Genomic DNA, 21919 nt, shown 5'->3' with positions numbered 1-21919 from the left:
GTGAGAAGCAGAGAGGAAGAGGCTGGTGTGTGTGCCCACAGATAAGTAAGGAAGCATATGCAGAGTGCTGGGCACCGGATGGCAGAAGGAAGTTGGGAAGGGAGGCTTGATGTCCTTCCACAGAACCTGAAGGGCTCACACAGTCTGCACTGTGATTTAGAAAGCCAGTCTGGGCAAATCTGTAGAGAACAGGTTGGGGTGAAGAAGACCATGGAATGCCTAGTCAGTCAGAGAGGCAGTGTCCCCCAGGGCACGCTGACCAGCGGTGGTTACAGAACGGACAAAATGAGAGGCTTTTAAACCTTTTAAGCAAGTGCGGAGTAAGAAGAGGATGCAGGCAAGACAGTGGGGTGGGTCTTAGAGAATGGCAGAGCCACTCCATGTAAGGCAAGTAATTGGCCATGTTGGAGAAAACGTCCACTTCGCTGCCACCTAGCAACACATTTAGATGGCGGTGTGGAAGAGAACGGCGTGGGCTAATCCTGACTGTGGAGACTACTGTGCAGCAGCTAGTTTGTCCGAGTAGAGAGGATATTGCCCCAGGCTTGCCCCTCTGCTTGTGTATCGTGCTCTGTGCACCCCACACTTGCCACATTCCCTGGTTAGACTTCCTTGTCATCGAAAACAGGACATTCCAGTCTGACCTGACTTTCTACCTCCCCTCTCCCGAACGCAAGCCTTTGGCTCTGGTGATAACCGATTAAATAATCAACTAATGCACTAAATCAACACTTCCTCACTTGTGTGTCTCAGATTTTAACTCCTTAAGAGGGTTGGGTTTTTTTTCCCCACTGTATTCCCTACCATATTCTGAGTTCAAACCAGTAACATCTCTTACCTCTTACCTAATATACCTTATATTGCTATAACCTCCTCTTCTGCCGCCTCCCCCCCAACAAACATCTGCAAAGGCTTGACTGCAATGTAAACCGGAGGCTGAACCTCTGTGTGAGCTCTCACCGGGCTCGCATCTCAATCAGAGAGAAGGCTGCTGCCTTTGCCTTGTTATTCCTAACTGTTTTTCTTTGTTCACTCAGTTGTTTATCTATTTATTTAACGTTTGTTGGTTTTAGTTAGCACACCAAATAATGGGTTCGGATCTAAGCACTTCTGGTGAGGATGGAGATGACTTCACTTTTCCCCCTTTTCTGTCTTTACCCCTTTTATCTCGTTCTCTTGCCTTAGAGCTCTAACGCTGCGTTAAATAAGAGCAGGGACTTGGAATACCCTGCGTTGCTCCTGGTGCTAGAGAAATGCTTTTAGTTTTTCCTCATTACAGTATAGTGTCAGTTACAGGTTAGCTTTTACAGGGATGCCTTGGCAGTTCCCCTATTCTTAGTTCTTTTTCCAATTAAAACTTAATTATGAAAAGCTTGCTAATAAAAAACATCGCATACGGAAGTTGGCTAGACCCGAAATCTATACGTGTCAAGGAATTTCTATAGTTAAAAAGTAGAGACTATTAAAGCGTTGTGGTCAGGGGTGAGGAAGGCCTGGGTGTAGGTAAGGAACAGAAAGCTACTTGTGTTTCTAGTTCTGACTGTCAAGGAGTTTTTGCTTTTGGGTGATGGATAACTGCCTAAAACTGTAAAATCCAGTGTGAGGTCCCACAGTTTCCGAGTGGCTATTTTCTCTGCATTCGTAGCCTTCAGCGCTTTCTCATGACAGGATGTGAATTTCCTGAAAGACCTTTCTTTTGTCTGTGGAGGTGGATGGCCTTGTGATTTCTGCTCTTCTTACCTGTACTTGGTACACTTAATTGAATATCTTTTAATTATTGAGATTCTTATCTCAAGCATCCCCTGAATCCTTAAAATGACCCATGTGCTCTTGAATTCTGCTTGGGCAAACTCCACTGAGATGCGTCACCTTCCTGGTTGTCAGACGGTGGCTGTGTCCTTACAGGGGTTGGCATCGAAGGAATGCTGGCACCATGGGTTAGTTCAATAGTTCTTCCTCTTTCTACTTTAGGCAGTTTGAGGCGCATTGGTGGTAGCATTTAGCTAGAGTAAGAATGTATCCGTCAATCTGTCTGGTTCCAGGTTTCTCCTTGGGGGAGACTTTTTATTGCTGTCCCAATTTCCTTGCTTGTTATGCATCTATTTAAGTTCTTTGCCTCTTCTCGATTTAATTTTCGTAGGTTGTATGTATCTAGGAATCGAGCCATTTCTTCTGGACTTTCTGGTTTTTTTTTTTTTAAATATAATTTTCAAAGCATTCTCTTCGGATTCTCTATTTCATAGGGATCTGTGGCTATTGATACCTTTTCATATCCAGTTGTGTTAATTTGGGTCTTCTCTCTCTTTGTGTTGCTTTTGGCTAGGGGACTGTCTGTTTTGTTTAAGTCTTTGATGGTTTCTATGTATGGTTCATTTGGCCTCCATTTCCTGTAAGCTCTCATGCCTGTATCTTCCTCTTCAATCCACCTTTGCTGTATCCCAAAGGTTCTGGTCAACTGTGGTTTCCTCTTCCTTTGGCTACTCCCTGACTCCTCCCATCAATGACCCCATGGTTACTCAAGAATGTTTTATTCAGCACTAACTAGGTGGTCATGAATTGCTCGAAATGCCTTTATTTCCATTTTGTAAAGATAGCTTTTCTGAATGTAGTAATTCTTGTTGGCAGTTACTTCCGCGGCTTGGAATACAGCGCTCTTTGCTTTCTTCGCGTTAAGGGTTTCTGCTGAGATGTCTGATGCTATTGTGATGAGCTTGCCTTTGTAAGGGAGTTGGCATTCTCTTTTGATTCTTTTAACGCAGTGTCTTTGTTTTGTACTCTTGGAATTTTGACTGCAGTGTGTTGTGATGGGGTTATTCTCTGGTCATGTCTATTTGGGGTTCTAAAAACCTTTTGTGCTTGGATATGCATTTCTTCCCCCAGATTTGGTAAATTTCCTCTATAATTTCATTGAATTTTCCTATGTCTTTAGCTTCTTGTCTCAGTTCCTCCTTTGTCCCCACAGATACTTAGGTCTCCTCAGCAGACGTCACCATTCTTTCAGCTTATGGTCGTGATTATTCCCTTTCCTCCACTGATGTCTGGATGTATTGCCTTAGGCTTCCATCGCTGATACTCTCTTTCCTGGCTGACTATAGGCTTCTGGGTGATTTGGAAGATTTTTAATTTAAATCATGTGTCTGTGTGTGTGAATGTGGATGTGATGCAGGTGCCCATGGAGGCCAGAAGGAGGCGACAGATCCCCTGCAGCTGGAGATACAGGTAGTTGTGTGCCGCCCTTCACTGGTGCTTTGTTAACCGCCAGGGCCATCTCTCCAGACCCTTCTTGGTGCTGTGTATGATGGTGCTTCTTATTTGACTGAGGGTTTCATGGCCAGCACAGTGTTGCGTGGCTTTGTCCAGATCTTAGTTTCCGCGCTGAACTTCATCCACACTGCTGTTGACTTTCTCTTCCACAGGGGTCCGGAGCTCGCTCTAATCATTCATCTCTTTCTTTACTTCCACTTTGCTTCACTGGTTAATTTTGTTAAATAACTTCAATCCCCCCTGCCCTGGCGTCCTCGGCTTCAATCACTTGAATGTCCCTGGAGTCTTTAGTTAAGGGGTTACATAGTCTTTTGGGGGTGCCATGTTGCTTTCCTTTTATTCTTGTGTTTCTGTTATAGCTGGTTACTGGTCTGTTTGGTTGTCCCTTGCAGTTTTGTTTAACTATTTGTTCAGTGGGCATCCTCCTTTGGAGGGCTCAACCTTCAGTACCACTCAGGGAGAAAAACCACTGGGCAACAACAAGATATAGAAATATGCTTATAATACATTAAAATGATTTCTATACCACCGGTGGCCACGGAATAGAAAATGGCAAAAATAATTGGGGTGTATTATAAAGTTAAAATTATTCAGGGTACTTTTTTTAAAAGAGCAAATGAATTAAATAATGGATAGGGTCATGGAAAGGAGAAAAAGAAAGTAAAAATATGGTTAGACAGAGGAAGGGAAGGCGTGATGGGTGAAGATGACATGAACAGAGGCAGGAGAAAAGGGAGAGAGGAAGAAACTTGGCAACACAGTGAGGAAAACATCCGACGAAGTTAGACTCACATAAGCAGAAGGATGAAAAGTTAAAGTCACAAAAGAATTTATTTGAAGTAAAACACTAGCCAAGGTACAATAGAAAAAGGAAAGGAGGAAGTAGTCTAAGAAGGTGAAGGACGAACTCTCCAGGCGTGGACTCTTTCCAGCCTGTGGGAGGGGTGTGGCCTGTCTTTCCCACAGTAGGCTGGTGCTGACCCTAGAGCAGTCAAGTACAGATGCTCAACCCTGCCGTCTTCCTTTTAGAGCCTTGCCTCCTGAGCACCAGGGGCATCTTGTGGCCACACTTACTTAGCCTTGCAGACCATGGACCAGGCAGCTCTCCCTGGGGGAGCTGATGCTTTAGGCAGCTGGTATCTTCCCAAGCGTGCTTGCGGGTAAGGAAAGGAAACCCGGCTGGATCTGAGGCTAGAACTGTGGGCTTCTCCTGTGTGTAGAGCCCTTCCATTTTCACCAGGGTGGGCTGGTTTTCCATGAAGCCTCTGGCTTTCTTCTCACGGCTGGAGATGAATGCTGCCTCCTCCTTCCTCAGCCTTTGTCCTTCTGTTTCTCCACACTTCCCGTCTGTCCATCTTCCCCTTCGTGATTTCCAGCGCTTCTCCCGTCTTTCTCTCTTCAGAACAGAGTTCACTCTCTGTCGTCTCAGTTCTCCTTCCTTGCTACTTCAAGGCAACCTTCAGTCTTCCATCTTCTTCCTGCCCTTATTTCAAGCCGTCGTTTCTTACTGTGGCTGACAGGGACAGGCTGGGCTGGATGGGACCTCCCCCTTTACCCCCATTATCTTTCTGACATCAACTCCTGCTTCTTCTTCTCCTTCTGTCCTTCCATTTTGCTATTCTTTCAAACGCACCGAGGGTAACTCCTCCTTGCAGTCTTGCACTCACTGTTACCTCTTCCCGAAATGTAATTCACGCATGGCTCACTCCCTCACAGGCCTCAGTTCATGCTGCAGTGTTATCGTCTCTACAAAGTGTGCTATCCAGACTGAAGCCTGGCCCCCTGCATGGCTGCTTCTCATTCTTTCTTTTACATTTATCTGTCTGCCTGCCCATCTATCTATCTATCTATCTATCTATCTATCTATCTATCTATCATCTATCTATTATCTATTTATTGTGTGTATGTGTGTGGGCATACATGTACAGTAGTTAAAAGTAGTAGAAGTTAAAAGGCAACTCTGGAGTCAATGTTCTCCTTCCATGATGTCGGTCCTAGGGATTGAACTGAGGCTGTCAGACTTGGCAGCAGATGGATTTATTAATGGAATACGTTGATGGAGGTTGGGCTGGACAGTCAAAGTACACCTGTTACAACAATGTGACATAGATAAACTAATTTTTTTCTCCTTTTGGGGGTAAGGGCTGCAGGGTTGGGATAAGATGGTGGTGTAGACCCTTTTAGTATGGACTTTCTCCTGGAACACAGAGAGCATCTTCCGCGACACCACGTATCCCTCTGTCCACTGTTCTTGGGGCTTACCAAAAAAAGCTTTCAAAGTTTGCTGCTTTGAAAGTACCGTCCTTAACACCTTATAACTTCCAATGCTCACATTTTCATCAGCCAAGTCGTGACATTGTTCTTCTGGCCCAATGACCATAATTTCTAAGAAAACAAGCTTCTTCCAAATGCACAGTCCTTCTGCCAAGCAGGCGAATGCTACATCATCTGTGGTGGACGCCGGCATTTAAGAGGGAATAATTTTCTTTCATCTATTCAAGTAAATCTTTCCCCAACACTTGTAAAGCTGATTGCTGCCAATCTAGTGGAGCAAACACAGCCATTTAGAGGGAAAGGCATTTGTAACCAGAAGATACTTAGAGCATTTAAAAGAGGGCAGATTCTTTCTCTGTTCTTATTTTCTCCCAGGTTGCAGGCTTTTTTTTCTTCCTCCCCTCTATTCCCCGGCATTCATTAACTCTTCTGGTTTTGAGGAGGGAGGTGGAAGATATTCATGCGTGTTTCATTACATAGCACAACGAAGATACGCTGAGATAAATGCTGTCTATATGCACATACATGTGTCTGGCTATGTGTGTGTGTGTACTCGATGCATGCGTGCATAGACGGTGGGTGTGTGCAGTGCACACACAGCTTTTGGACATGGCGAGAAAGAGGAACTCTCCCTTTGAGCTCATTTCCTTTCATAGCTGTCCAGACATGAAAGGAGGCAGTGCAGACATCTGCTAGGATCCATCCTGGCTCTGGCGCTCATTCTCCATATCCTATGCACCAGACATTGCTGCTTTTTACCTATTGCAACTCAAGCATGGGGAAAGAGGAGGGGAAAGAAAAAAGAAAGAAATAAAATAAAACACTCCCTCCAAAGAGCATAGCCACGGGAATCGAAGGACTAAGAGCAAATAATGATTTCCTTCTCCGCTTTTTAAGTAAATACTGCTGCACAATGAGCTATCGGGCAGGACAGGTGCAAAATAATAGACTCCTTTTCTGGCCTCCTCAGCCCCCATGGGGCCTCTGCTAACTGCATCGGGTACTCAATTTTCTTTTGTTATTTAAAAGTGTGTTTGTGGATTCCTGTGGGGGTGGGGAAGGAGAGGGGGCGAGCCCTGATCTGGAATCACCAAGAGGATTTATATTTTTGCTTTATTAATGAAAAGCTACCTGCTGGTGCCAGGGTTTGTCTTCCGGGGAGGCCTTTAATGCATCTATCCAATGCAATGGGGCTTGGGAGGGGAAAGCCATTCCAATCAGCATCCTGAGTCTTAAGGAGACAGACAGACATTAGGACAAGCCTCCCCAGGCCTCAGTTTCTCACTCAATGACGAGAGGAGGGGATACTTCTCTCACCTGTCTCAGGGTGTCTGCTCACGGTAAAATCATTTTAGCCTCGGAACACGACAGGTCATCAAGAGGGTAAAGGGACACAGGAGGGACCCATAGGGAAGAGGTTCCACTTCAGAAAGGTTTTATTCGATTGGGTAATTAATCCTTTCTCATCCTCCATTTTTAGAGCAGTCCATCACTTCAGATATAGCCATTCACAGTCCGGAGCATCTGGCGGGAGGGACCCCAGAGCCTCCCCTCCAGACTGAGTATCTCTGTGGCTCTGGTGGACTTGGGCCTTCGCCTCCTGTATTTCCCACAAGTATTATCAAAGGACAAGTCTAGGATCGAGAGACCCTGTAGCCTCCAGCAATGATTTCTGAAGATATTGTATTACCGTGGTAATTACAAGTTCTATAGAGTATCTCGCATTTGCTCACCTCCTATCTGCCAACAAAATAATAGTGAGCTAGGTTTTTAAAGGTTTATTGTATTTTTAATTGTGAGGATATGTGCGTGGGTGTGTGTACACAAGCACAGGTGTCTGCACAGTCCAGAAAAAGGTGTCATGGCCCCTGGAGTTGAACTGCAGTTGTTATAATGCCCAGCATGAGTACCAGGAGCCCAACTTGGGTTCTCCGCAATAGGAGACTGTGCTCCGAAAGGATGAACCATCTCTCCAGCCTATCAGATTTATCCTTGCCATCTGTAAGGGGACGCATAAGGGTGCTCTCCCAATCCGCATCCAGCTTCTTCTCTGAGGTTTTTAATGCAACACTGCAGGAACTGCCTTGAAGCTTGAGCATTTGCATCTGCTGTGATGCAAGCCTAAAATGAAACCATCCTCGATCTCCACAGCCTGGAGCAGGGAGCAGAGACTCTGAGGGACTAGAGACCGTTTCTCCAGGTCTAAGCTGAGCACACTCTGCTTTGCCTTTAGGAGACCTTCCTCTTGGGAGTTCCAGTTCTTCAGAGGCTGTTCCATCTCACCACCCTCACCACTAGGTTGTCACGAGTTTTTGACGTCAGGAAGAGTCAGCGCCCATGGCATCTGGGGGTCCAGTTAGTCCCTTACATCGTCTTCCCCTGTTTTGCTAGACCTTGGACCAATTCTTTCTTTTTCCTCAGGATGGTTCTGGAGGAAGATGATCCCACACTATCTGGAAATCCAGATTTTTATTTGTCGTTTGGTTGCAAAACTTTACTCGATTTTCCCTTCACTGGTCCACTTCCTGGCTTCTGTGGGGATGATGTATTAATTCATTAGCATTTATTAACAACTGCCCAATTTAGTTGAATAAATTACCAGAAACTGTGGCTTCTAGTTCTAAGGCCAGGGACACTTTGATGAAGAGAAAAGGGAAGGGTTCAAGGACATGTCCAGAGCTGAGGGCAGAGATAGCAGAGGTCGCAGCAGTGGGTGCCCTGGTCAAGGTATCTGATTACCTGGGGCAGAAACAGGACAGTGGCACTGCTGGGGATGGGGTAGCAGGGTCCACAGGACACCTGTCCATCTGTATGACAGACACACGGAAGATAAACTGTCCACCTTACAGTTTTGTGTATGAATACATCTTTTCCACTAGTTGGAGTCACGGGAGAATAGAATTTCAAGACAGAAAGACATTAAGAATACTGAAACACCAGGAAACTGAGACTTTAAAATTGATTTCTGTTTTCGTTTATTGTATTTTATTTTAGATACAATATCTTGTTATGTAGCTCAGGCTGACCCTGAGTTCATTATGTGGTCCGAGTTGTCCTTAAATTTACAATCCTTTTGCTTCAGCCTCTAAAGTCATAGGTATGTATCACTATGCCCAGAGGAGAGCTGGATTCTTCTTGTGATTCTGTAACATCCTACCTGTGTACAAAGTCATTATTTAACTGCCAAACCAGAGTTTCCTCATATCAGAAAAGGCAATGGTGATAATTTATAAAATTATTCTGATTGTAGCATGAACAGAAATTTGAATAGTACCAGTCCATTGGTACTTAGCTAATGTTAGATATTGTCATACAATTAGGGGTACCGTGATGTAGTCCTACAAGAATTTGGCTTAAAGAGATGGCTTAAAACAAGCTTCTCGTACTGGAAGCTTCAAGGTAAGGTCAAGGTTACTTGCCTCTCTGGTCTCATGTAGGAAAGATTAGAGGGAAGCAGCCGGGCCATTAGTGTCTTTTCTTCTAAGACCCAACCCTCAGGAACTAATTACTTCTAACGTCCTAATTTCAAATACCATCTCACGGGGTATTCAACTTCAACGCGTGAACTGGGGAGACAAAAACATTGAGACCAAGCAAGATATTGTTACTTGCTCCCCTCCACCTCCCCAGCTGAAGACTTGCTCTCAGAGGGTATTTCAGAATGATCCTCTCACCCAGTCCATTCTGATATTCCTAATATCAACTGCTCCCCTGGAAGAGATTCTTTAAAAATGCCCTTAGCTTTGAGAACAATTTAGGTGTCTCCTTAGACATTTAAGAGAAAAACGTTCAATATCTAATATATAACAGAAGAAAAATAAAGTGTTCAATAAACCAAATAAACATTTACAGAAACAAACTCCAGGCTTGATTGTAATATATCTGGGTAAAGGACTATCAAATTATACTCTATTTTGCAAAATGAAAGAAGCTTAACAAATATGAACAGAGAGTCTTTCCAAGGATGTGGGCCAGGGCAAGCCACCCACCTTCTGCTCGCAGGGGTATAGAGAGGCAGAACCTCGCCGGTATGTCTGTCACAATATGAAGCAACAGGCTCCGTGCAAAAGACGAATTCGCAAAGCATAAAAGCTTAGTGTATGACGAAATCAAGATTTCGAATTAACGAAGTATGGATGGATGATCAATGGGTGTGGCCGAGACAACTGATCAGCCATCTGATAAAATGTTCATTTGGATCCCTCTCTTGTCACTTAGGCCGAAAAGAACTCCAGGTGGGTGACAAACAGGACAAAGGAATCTGTAAAGGCACTGAGAGAAAGAGTGGGGCAATCAATCCGTTATGATCTGAGAGTGAGGAAAGCCTTTTTGCGAAGATGACTTCATGTTTGTTTCCATAAATATATGATTTATTAGGTGCTAAACAGTCAGAAAAACATTATCATGAGAAATACAGCCCAAGCTGGTGATAGCTGTGACTAATCCTTCCGTGAGGAGATGCATCTGCTAACTCCATGTCTGCTTTGTGAGTCCACGATGCTTTTACAACACTTTCCACAGGGAAACCCATGCAGACACAGGTGGATGAGGATTGCCTGGTGCAAAACCCACACTGGACAATGGAGTAGGAAATCTTTACTTTTCCTATTTCCTACTTTTGTTGGTTTTGTCTGTTTGTTTTTGCCTCTAAATATGTGGAAAGCAGCGATATGGAAAAAGAAAGCAAAACCATTTTCTCAATGGCTTTCAGTTGTTAAAGAATCCGAGACCACACTGGGTTTTTAATTTTGCTTGTAGAAACACCATACTGTGAATATTGTGGAACTCCTCTAGTAGCTTCTAGAGCGGTGTCCTATAACTGGAACCTTCGTTACTGTTGCAGCAAATGGACCAGAGGCCTCACTGAGTGAGATGGATAAAACCCTATTCATATCAAGTTCTAGACTACGTGGCTTCCTATTGAATTTATGAAAACTCTTAGCTCTCAGAGCATGGCGGGTAGGTGAAAGATGGCTTGTATTTAAAGAGTTCCTGCACATCAATAGAGAAGGAACAACCACTCATTAGAAATTGAGGAAGAAATCCAAATGGCTTTCGGATGAGCAGAAAGGTCACTGATCCCATTGCTAATGAAAGACATGCAAAAGACAGAGAAAAGACTCTGTCCTTCCTGTGCCACCACAGCAAACATCTGAAGTGGGATGAGATGTTGGCAACGAGTGTAGGGAAAGCCATACTTTTAGGTGTCGTGGGTGAGAACGTCTATAACTGCTGAGGTGAGCTATTTACCAAGTGTGGCGGGTTGAATGTGATTGTCTCCCACTGTCTCCAGCATTTGAACACTTGCTCTCCAGTTGATGGAACTGTTTTGGAAAAGCCTGGCCTTTCTGGAGGAAGAGGTCGGTATGGGCCAGCTTTGAGGGTTTAAAGGCTTGCTCTACTCTCAGTTCCCTTAGCAACATATAAAACCAGGTGTGGTGATACATGCTTTCCTTGGCTACACAGCAAGTTAGAGGCCAGCCTGGGCATATGAGACCCTACTTTTTAAAGGTTCAGTTACATACCTAGGAGCTTATTTTAGATAATAATACTAATGATAGTTAAATGTGTCATAACATAAATATACCATTATATAACACCTGGAAGAATGTGGCTGTCTACAAACTGATACAAAGCAATACTAAAAATCAGTTCACAAGCAAAAATCAACCAAAGAAACAAACAATAGCCATGAGTTTGGTTCCTCCGCACTAGACACAGCAGTTCTGGGGAGGAAGAGACAGGAGGGCATGGTTTATCTGCTTTGGCTGAATCAGTGAGAGACTTGGTTCTGCCCAAAGTAGGATGAAAACTATTGAGGAAGACACCCGACACTGACCTCTGATCTCCACATACACATGTATCCACATCCACAGATATCCCTTTACATACATTCATACCAATGCACATGTACACACACATATACCCTACACAAAGACTCTAATGTGGATAGACTGGATTTATTAGAGTAAAATTTGTGAGGGAGAAATTTTTTTTTAATAAAATTGTTACTTTTTGTGCAATGAAGTTGTCATAGGTATTAAACAAGATAAGACTGTACTTGGAAGTTTAGTGTCAGGGGCACAGAGATATCAGGTAGATATTTTCAACATGTACATATATGTCTCCCCCCCTTTGCATTTTTATTCAGGTACAGTTGCTAAGTCATAAGGAAAGATGAATTATTTACATCAAGATTTAGAGGCCCAATCTAAACAGCAAGCCATAGTGGTTTGAGTAAATAATGTTCGTAATAGACAACCAAGAAGGCGTCAGAAATGAAGTTATGGAAGGACGCTTATACACATGGTGAATAGTTTGTTATATGGATAATTTAAAACACAACCTAGAAGATGGAACGTTGCTATGTCTGTAAAAAGAAAAACATAACCAAGTAAGGAAATATACCTAGGGAAGGATAATATCTTCCTCACAAATTTTCTCTTGAGTTCTTGTACGTGGGTTCTTCAGGACGCTGGCTGCAATGGTTCTGGTACTTAGGGAGTATAGTCTAGCAGGGGAGAGGCCAAATGAGAGAGCAAAGATCCGACGAGAAAGAACGACAAGAGTTGGTTGGAAGAAGCATCCCTGGAGAACTGCTAAGAATGGGTCACGCAGAGATGACAGGGATGTGGGCAGATGGAGCAGTGGGCGGGATCTGTCATGGAAAGAAGGGGACCCAGTGAACACAGAGCATGTGATGGGGAAGAGGGACCCAGTGAACGCCGAGTATGTGATGGGGAAGAATGGAGCGGATGGGAAAAGGAAGCCAGGCACGGAGCACATGGGACCTTAGGGCTACAGTGAGGTACTAAGATTTTATTCTCAATGTAGTGGTTTCGAGAGTTGGCTGTTACTGAGCCCACGTCTCATTGAAGGCAACATGTTTGTCTTCTCTCTGCTTTTAAGATTTCCACCATCTGCAGGGCCTGAAAAGTTCATGAGTCAATTTCTGTCTTCTTGTTTTGTTTGGATTGAAAGGACTCTTGAAACTGTCTTTTAAGCATTTCCTGGAAAACTCGCAGCCTCCGTGGCTTCATACATTGCCTCGGCCTCGTTCCCCTATCCATGTAAATCTTGAATTAAACAAAGACCAGATCTGCTTCTTCACTCTCAATCCCTCTTACGTGTTTTCTGTCAGGGATAGAACTCTCCAGATACTGAGTAAGCTTCACCAATTCCTGTTTCCTGTTAAACCCATTAGCTCAGCCACTATTGTTCTAGTGGTCATTTCCAGAAATCTTATTTTGGAAGCCCCCATGAAAATAATTTAAAATCTTTTTTTTACCTTTGAGTAAACATATGCTTTCCATAGTGTTTCTGTTAATTATTATGGAGCTGGTGGCTCTATTCTTCTGTCTGTTGTTTAGAACGAATTCTCTCTCCTAATTTTCACTTGCACCTTGGTGTTTTCAACTGTGCTTGGCTGATTGCCCTTGAACATTATTTCCAAGACATCTCTGAAACCTAGAAGCAATTTCTCAGCAGACGAATTGGGGTTTAGTTTTGCCCACATGTACTCCCAGAGTTTGGTCACAGTGAAGCAAATTCACAACAACGAATGGCCTTTTCAGTTCCAAAGAATTTATCCCATATGTTAATTAGATGGCCATTTTGTGCTTACAATTTCTAGGGGAGAAATTATTTTCTGATGCTCTGATCTTCACAGGGCTAAGAACATGTTCTAAACTCCTGAGGTAGCAATCCAACATCTGCTGTTTGATTCACCCTATATCCCACCCCCAGCTTTCTGTAGAAGACGGCTATCTTTTTGTTTTGTTTTGCTTTTTAAGACAGGGTTTCTCTGTGTAGCTCTGGCTGTGTCAGAAATCACTCTGTAGATCAGGCTGGCCTTAAACTCAAGAGATCTGCCTGCCTCTGCCTCCAGAGAGCTGGGATTAAAGGCCTGTGCCACCACTGCCTGGCTGAAGATGGCTATCTTACTATACACCCCACCTTGAGACTCTTGGGGATTTGATTCTTGTTTGCATTCTCTCGTGAATCTGTGGTTGGCTGACCCATTTCTGGAAATGATGAGGGGGCCAAACACACTATCTGACTATCTGGATTCTTAATTTCCTTACCTTTTGATTTGTCAGTCCTTATCATATAATTGGTAATTTAACCTTTTTAAATGCAATTTTTAAAAACACTATTAATTTTTAGTTGTTGCCAGCACAAGGTTTTCCAAACAACTGAGCTGGCCTTATTTTCAGAAAAAGCTAATTCTAAAGGCAGTTGGGAGCCACTAAAGGCCTTAGGCAAAAGAGTGACATGCTCCAGTTGGCTTTTCTCTCTCTCTTTCAACTTTGTATCGATTCTTCGTGAGTTTCCCATCATGCACCCCAGTTCCACTCATCTGCCTGTCCCCTCATATCTGCTCATTACCCTTGCATCCTTAAAAATAAAAAAACAAAATAAACCAAAAAGAAAAAGATGAAGCAAACAAACAAAAAACATAGAAAACATCTCATTGTGGAAACTGTAGTGTGTCACAGTGCGGCCCACAGTGTAGCCCTCTGTCTAACGTCATCACTTGCAAATGTCTATTGCAATAAGTCACTAGTAGGGTTTGAACTCTCTGGCTTCTGTGACATCATCAATATTGGAGACTCACAGGGACTCCTCCCAGTTATCCTGTTGTTGCCATGTGTCATGGAGATCCTGCAGCTTTGGATCAGCAGGACTGGTCCTTTCATGTGTTCCCAACCATCTGCAGATGATATAGATTTTGGAGTGGGCTAATTCAGAGTCCTGGATCTGGGCCTGGGTTGTAGCTGAAGTGATCAGCGCACTGGCTCTCCCTTATGTGCACCACTACGGTAAGCTCTCGAGCACAGCTCTGGCTAGGTCCTCTCCCCTGTTCTCATGCCCTTGGGCCAGCTCATCCACACTCATGCCTTCAGAGCCAGCTCCACTGTGCTGTCCAGTGTGTGTGTGTGTGTGTGGCCCACTCTCCCAAGTACTACAGCCTGGGAGAGGTTGGGCTAGCTCTCCCACACTCTCACCCTTGGGACCAACTCGCCTATACCCCCTTCCACCAGGGCCAGTTCTACTGTGCTGCCCAGGCAAAGTGTAGGGTCCCTCTCTCCTGAGTGCTGCAGCTGGTGAGGGGTAGGACCAGCTATTCCAACTGCAGAAGGTCCGAGGGGCAAGTGGGAGAGGGCATCACCCCTCTACTCACACCACCTCATGGCAGAGAGGCAGGGTTAGCTCTCCTGTGCCCATGATGACTCCTGGGGTCAGCTTTCCTGACTGCTGGAGGTTGGGAGGGGTAGGAGAGGCACAGTCACCTCTGCACCTGTACCAACCCACAGCAGATAGCTCTCCCATACTCACCCTCCTGGCACAGGCTCACATACACCCCTCCCGCAGTCAACTCCACTGTGCTGTCTGGGCGAGGTACAGGGTCTGCTCTCCGGGGTGCTGTAGCAAGTGAGAATGAGACCAGCTCTCTAGAGTGTCATAGCAAGTGAGGGGTGAGGGGCAGGGACAGTTCTGCACAGCCCCTGGATATCCACATGGTCCCCAGTAGCTGCCCCAACCAGGGACATCTTCATGTTCTCTAGTGGTAATGTAAGCCATGGACACCAACCTCTGCCACTGTGTAGCCACAGACCCAGACCTTACCATGGCCTCAGGCAGCAGGGCTGGCCATTCACAGCACTCCCCATCCTCTGGTCTTCAGTTCTATCTTTCTTCATCATGCTCGGCTGCTCCATTTCTCTTTCTCTCCCCCTGACCACCATTTCTCTTTCTCTCCCCCTGGCCACCACATACCCATGCGTTATGGTAGTTCACGCTGCAGGCTAGCCACAGAGCTGGCAGGGACCTGGATGACATCCTCTGTCCACACCGCATGACATGGTGGCAAGCAGGTGTCTATAGCCTACCTGTGCTGTGTGTGGGAGGGCAGATGTCTGGTCTGCAGGTCTCTGTCTGTCTTCCCGCTCGAGCTCTGCACTGCCTGAATTTGATTTGATTTTTCTGAGTCCTAGGTGTAAACCATCTTTGGCCACCAAGCCAGGCATCAAGCTAGGATGAACAAAGGACCGCCATCCGCTCTGCCCCTGACTGACATAAGAACAACACCAAGGTGTCTCTGCCCATCGCCGGGGGGAGCTCCCCCGACCCCTGCTCTGTTGTTGTTGAGACAAGATTTTGCTATGTAGCTCTGGCTGGCCTAAATCTTACCACGTACATCAGGCTAGTCTCGAGCTTGTGATGATCTCTAGCCTCTGCCTCTGAGCATAGGGATTACAGACAGGGGCCGCCACACCTGGTGGTTTTTCATTTTTTTTTTTAAAAAAGAATCTATAATATGAATATGGGGTGGATGGGGCAGGGATGAAGGCAGGTATTGTGATGACTGACTGCTATCTGGTGAGGAGTTAGCCTCACTACATGTTTCAGAGGACAGACATCGGTGAGTGGAGCTGTGTTTTTCTAGATTGAATAAAAGGAACTGAGATGATTGTATACCAGAGGAGGGGGGAGCCATTCAGGGTGACCCCCCACTTTCTGTCTTAAACATTCACATGAATGATGATGCCATGGAGAAAGGTGCCAGATATATGGCAGACAGTGCTGGTTTGCTCTAGGCTAGTGTGTGTGTTTCCTATGATGGTGTGCCTGTGTGTGTGCTTATGTGTATGTGTGTGTGTGTGTGCATATGTGCGTGTGCATATGTGTGTATATGTGTGTGTGTGCATGTGTGTGTGCATATGTGCATGTGCACATGTGTGTATATGTGTGTACATATGTGCGTGTGCATGTGCACATGTGTGACACATGTGTGTATATGTGTGCGCGCATATGTGTGCATATGTGCATGTGCATGTGCACATGTATGTATGTGTATGTATAGAATTTAGAGCTCAAGCATAATTTCTTATATTTGAGATTTATCTAAGATATCCAGTTATGACCATTAATAAAGGTTGTTTCGCATGGTAAGATTAAGATAATCTTCCCTCACATTTTCACTGTTAGGCATGTGTTTTGTCTTATCTTAAATTTTTAAAATTTATTTTGTGTGTATGGTTGTTTCTCTTGCATATATGTCTGGGTACTACCAGTGTGTCGGGTGCCTAGAGACCAAAGGAGGGTGTCAGATTCCCTGGGACCAGAGTTTAAAGTGCTTGTGAGCTGCCATGTGCCATGTGGGAGCTGGGGTTTGAACCCAGGCCCTCAGCAGTTGGTACTCCTAACTGCTGAGTCACCTCTCCAGCCCCATTACATTTTCTTTTTACAGAAAAATGTTATTTAACAATAAAGGTGGGCTGGCTAGATGGCTCAGTGCATAAAGGTGCTTGTAAAGGGAAAAGAAGAGAACCAACTCCCATCAAGTTGTCCTCTGATCCCCACATGTGCCCACATGGACACACACACATACATATCGAACACACATATACAGACATTCACACATACACACACACATGCACAGAGGTACATCACACACACATACTCACACACAGGCACATCCCATACACGCACAAGTATATCGCATAAGCAAACACATTACACATACATACCCAGCCCCCCCATATACACAAACAAGCAGATCACATACACACACGCATATCATATAATACAGGTACATCACACTTATTCAGACATATCACATATACACATACACACAGTCACATCACACAGTAAGGCACCTCTCTCTCTCTCTCTCTCTCTCTCTCTCTCTCTCTCTCTCACACACACACACACACACACACACACACACACCCCAGTCACAACAATAATAATTCAAAACAGTAATAGAATGAAGCTTCTGCACACTATATAAGGTACTGGTTCTTTTACTATGGGCTATCACTCAGTGGTCGAGCACTTTCCTAGCTTACGTGAGGCCTGGCTTTTATCCCTAGAACTGCTAAAAATATATCTTTTCAGAAGTAGAAACTGATGACTACCATATTAAGCTTCCTGCTTTTGTCTTGTGTGTATTGTTTGTGTGTTTCTGTGTCTCCTACCCTGTGAGCCATTTCGGATGTATTTGCCTGCAGCTTTCCCTCCTGTCTGTCACATCGCCTTGCACAGTCAATGCTAGATAAAGGTTGAGTAAATGAAAGTGTTTTTGTGATGAGGAGGCTCAATAATTATAGATCAGACTTTCTGTGAGGATGTCGTGACCACCGACATCTTTCCCACTCAAACTGTGGTAGACAAAGCTCTCTTTTCCTTACTAAACTCGGCGTGTTAGTCAGCTGCTGCCACTGTAGGGAAATGCCTGTCATAGAACACTAATGGAGTAAAAAGAGCCCTCATTGGCTCATACTACCAGAGGATGGACACCTAAGATCAAGCGAGCATCCCCAACATTTGGCCTCTGAGAGCTGCAGGCAGGAAGTAGTATAGTTTGGATCTAGAATACTCTAACCGTTAATGTGTCCAAGACTGGACCCCAGCTAGAGGCAGTACTTGGGGGTGGGTGGTTGCTGGGAACTTTAGGAGGATGAGTCCACTTGGTGGAAGTAGGCTATTGGAGAGTGTGTCTTTTAAAGGTACTCAGAGACTTTAGTTGGTCTCCCTCCACCTCCATCTCACCCTTCCTCCTCTTTCTTTACCATTTCCCTCTCTTCTCCTTCCTCCTTCTCTTCTCCAACCTCTCCTCCTCTCCATCAGGATGTAAGTAAGCCTCACTGTCCTTTTCCCCATATCCCACGTCAAAACTCCCAGCCTCAGTCCAGAGCCAGTGACTGTGCCCTGAACCCATGAGCCCAGACAAGCCCTTCTGAGTTGATGGGGATGAGTATTTATTCCGGTGGCAGGAAGCTAGTGCGGCAGCCTGCCGTGGTTGGAAGCATGCATAAGAAGCATACTGTGACCTCGAATACAGAGGGGAAAAGAATACATGGGACTCTGCCTTTTGTAACACCTGGGAGAACTCAAGTGGCCACACGGGTTTGCCTCCTAAACCCCAGTCACCTAACAACCCCATTTCCCAGCAGTGCCACCCAAAGGTATATGGGTTTTTCACACATGGGCCTGAGGGGGTACCCCTCACGCAAACCACAGCACTCAGAGGCGGCCGGCTTGCATGGTGAGCATAGCAGGGGAAACCTAATGTCTCAGTCAGGCTGCAGCGGTACCAACCATCATGCATTTGTTTGCCTCCAGGCTTTGTGACAGTGCAGATGGTCTGGAGACCTCCCCCTGCTCAAGAGCCCCAGACACAGCCCGGACCTGCCTTCCCCCATAATGAGTCTCCTCTCTCTCCCACAAGAACCAACTGTAATGATGATATTTCACTCAGCAAATTCTGGGCGAGAACGGAGGTGGGTTCCCTCTTGCTTTATTGTCTTCTCTGCTGAGTAAGTCTGAACCTTCTCAGAAATCCCTGCGTGTAAAGCCGGAGACAGAGGTGCCTCTGAGGAGCCACTAGGCTCACTCTCTTGTTCATTTTGTACACACCGGTGCCGTTCTCAGAGCCAGGCCATGGGAAGGCCATATAGATATATAGGCAGGCATTTAAAAGTCAAATTCATCCAGTCTCTCGACGGGGTAGTAAGCAAGATGTACCACGCAGATCGGAAAATGACAAACACGTCCCGAGTTCCGCAACTCCCCACCCCCTCCGCCTCTTCTTCCCTTTCTGGAGTTTCTCCGTCCAGCTGCAGCCTCTGCGGTGTGCAGACAGAGACTTCTCAGAGTTCCTGCAGGGAACTGCCGGGTACCAACTCTGCTCCGGCGATCTTCTCTTTGGCAGGTTCTCGGGAGGGCCTGTGCCAACCCCGCCGGGCTGTCTGGGGAGAACACCCAGCTGGCCACCCCGAGGAACACTGCCACAGAGACACAAAGCTGGGCCCGAGCAAGCTGAGGACAGCTGTCGCAATGGCGCTTCGGGGAGTGGAGGCTGCCTTGTGCTCTGTGTCAGCGAGGCACCGAATAGCATCTGCAACCCACACACAAAAAAAGCCAGTGCCTAATGCAGACGCGCAAGCTGCGGCTTTCTGACTCTTCCATTGTCCTCCCAGGATATGTAAAACAGATAGCCAGAGCATGCTTTCTGCCTACAGCCATGTCCTCGAATTCTCCTGCCCATGGCTTTGCTCCCTCCTGGTCAGGCCACTTGAGAGCTGACACTCTCCCTGCATGCCTGAGCGGGGCAGCATGGGCACGGGGATTGGTTTTCAGGTAATTGGTGTTCAAGCCGAAATTTCTCCATTCTAACACCTTTCTAGCAAACAGCACTGGGGCCCAGAACATGACCGCGGGAAGAACAGGGATGCTGGTATAGCCGGAGCCCTAGTTCTGCTGTGTATTGACCTAGGAGTGGGTACCAAAACCCCACCTGCATTCATTCGCTGCTCCCCTAGGAGCAGCTATCCAACAATCCCACCGCTCCGCTGAAAGCAGCAGGAGAAATGTCAAATACTTCATTAAAAGCAGCAAGAGACTCCATTGTAAGCCCACGGCTCTTGCCCATCAAAGATCAGACACGGGGATCCAAATCAGCTCTGGTTTCAATCAGAGACCAGATACTTGAGAGGGGCCTTTTCGGTGAGCATCCTTTCTATGTGCAGCAGGAAGCCCCACTCTGGTTTCTCCTGTTTCTATCTTATTTTTGTACCTTATAGAGCCCTTCAGGAACTGTTGTTGGGGACCCACACACACACAGACACACACACCCACACACACACACACCCTCATTATGCTGAGGCAGGGGGACTCAGTCAAGCACTTCAAAAGCTAGGTACAGACTTGAGGTTTCAGGTTTATAGAATTCCAGGAAATGTCTCTTCGCCTGAGAAAGGTTGGTGTTTGGAAACAACTTTTAATCTGGCCGAAGGAGAAGAGAGAGAGAGAGAGAGAGAGAGAGAGAGAAGAAGAGTTGGCTGAGGAAAGCGATGGAGAGAGAGGGGAATTGTTAATTTCAATTGATTTTCTGATAAGGTTTCATATCCTGAAGTGTGCTTCAAATCTGAGAAGTGACATCTGCGGAGAAGCCCGTCAGTGTCTGAATCCTCCTGAATGTAATTAGATCTGAGACAAGATAGAAGACTCGCTACGGTGGCCCTTAGGGAGGAAATGGTCTTTGAAAAGAATTATGTTAATCAGGCTAGCCTTCTTCTTGCATCTGCTCTGCTGTTATTCTGGGTAAAATTAATAGGTCTAAGGAAGGAGCCGATCATAATGACAATCTGGTCTTCGCAGCAGGAGGTTTTATAAAGGAGCTGAACTGTGCCTTGTTGAGAACACTTAAAGTAATTAGTTACAGGGCTACTCACTTTCTTTCCTTTTTAATAATAATAATGGTTATTAATGTTTACAAATTAAAGAGTCTTACTCCAGATGAAAGGCGTGCTGAAATGGAGACCCTGGTGCAGGAGCCCTGGTACCTTTCTGCCTCCTGCTGAGGGGCTCAGCATGCTCAGTAACCCCCTCAGTCCACAGGATCAAACTGTCCTCCCTGACCCTTTCCAGGGCACCTGGAGCTTGTAAGGGGAAGGGGACCGGTAGAACTTAGGGTAGAGGCAGAGATTTCCAGCCTTCATAGGCCTGCTACCTGGCACAAAGTAGATGTTCAGTAAGTGTTGATACTTGTTGGGTAGACTGTAAAGAGAGCAAGAGAGGAACAATAGGGTTTTTTGTTTGTTCGTTAGTTTGTTTAGGATGTAAGGGCTGGAGAGATGACCCCATGGTCAAGAGCTCTTCCAGAGGACCCTAGCTCAGATCCAGGTACCCAACTCCCTATCGGGAAGTTTACAACTGCCTATAACTCCAAGTCTAAGTCCAGTGCTCTCTCTTGGCTTCTCTGGGCACTCACACCCATGTGATGTACACACACACACACACACACACACACACACACACACACACTAGTAAAAATAATAAATCTGTTTCTTATAAAGGAAGTGAGACTTAAAAGGAAAGAACATAAAGAAGAAAGACTCAGCGGAGAGGTGGGTGTGGAGAAGGGCAGGAAGAAGGGAAAGCTTCCTCGCAGCTTCACTGAAGGATGTGACTTCAAAGTGGATACAGGCTTTGTGCTATTAGTTTGTGTCCCTGTCTCTTCTCCATTCGTCTATAAACCAGGGGTGGGCATCCAGTAGCCAGAAGCTAAACTCTGCCTACTGTCTGTTTGCATGAAAAAGTTTTGCTGTCTGTAACTGCTTCTCCACCACTCTCTGTTTTAAGTAGCCGTGGCACTCCAAGCGTAAAGCTGCAGCAGGTGGTCTGTCCCAGGGAGAGCCTGCTAACATCTGCTGCCATCTTCTACGGTGAGTGTGGGCTAGGATCCTTGAGTAGAGACTCAGGAAACATCTCAGAAGAGGGGGCAGAGGGAAGGTAGAGCCACAGGACAGGTGAGGCTGCTGACAACCAGGGGCTTCTGCATATGACAGGGATGTTGCCTCCAGGACTTTTC

General features: G+C 45.7%; 2 protein-coding genes across 3 annotated transcripts in view; one reads left to right on the top strand and one right to left on the bottom strand.

Moving 5' to 3' along the window:
- The window catches only part of Nxpe4 (neurexophilin and PC-esterase domain family member 4), a 247750-nt gene that overhangs the window by 206773 nt on the left and 19058 nt on the right, over positions 1-21919 (bottom strand). The window lies entirely within an intron of this gene.
- LOC148004112 (uncharacterized) overlaps positions 1-21919 on the top strand; it is an 89090-nt gene that overhangs the window by 59874 nt on the left and 7297 nt on the right. The window contains exons 4-5 of one of the 2 annotated variants that reach the window (XM_087564125.1): positions 18670-18827; positions 21694-21773. In XM_087564125.1, the coding sequence (XP_087420251.1) occupies positions 18670-18827; positions 21694-21773 (238 nt within the window). The remainder of the gene's footprint in view (positions 1-18669; positions 18828-21693; positions 21774-21919) is intronic. The other variant, XR_015627634.1, reaches the window with a different exon arrangement.

This window comes from Rattus norvegicus, chromosome 8 (assembly GCF_021556685.1).
Source record: "Rattus norvegicus strain SHRSP/BbbUtx chromosome 8, alternate assembly SHRSP_T2T, whole genome shotgun sequence".
NCBI lineage: Eukaryota > Metazoa > Chordata > Mammalia > Rodentia > Muridae > Rattus > Rattus norvegicus.
This window is presented reverse-complemented; position numbering and strand designations above follow the sequence as displayed.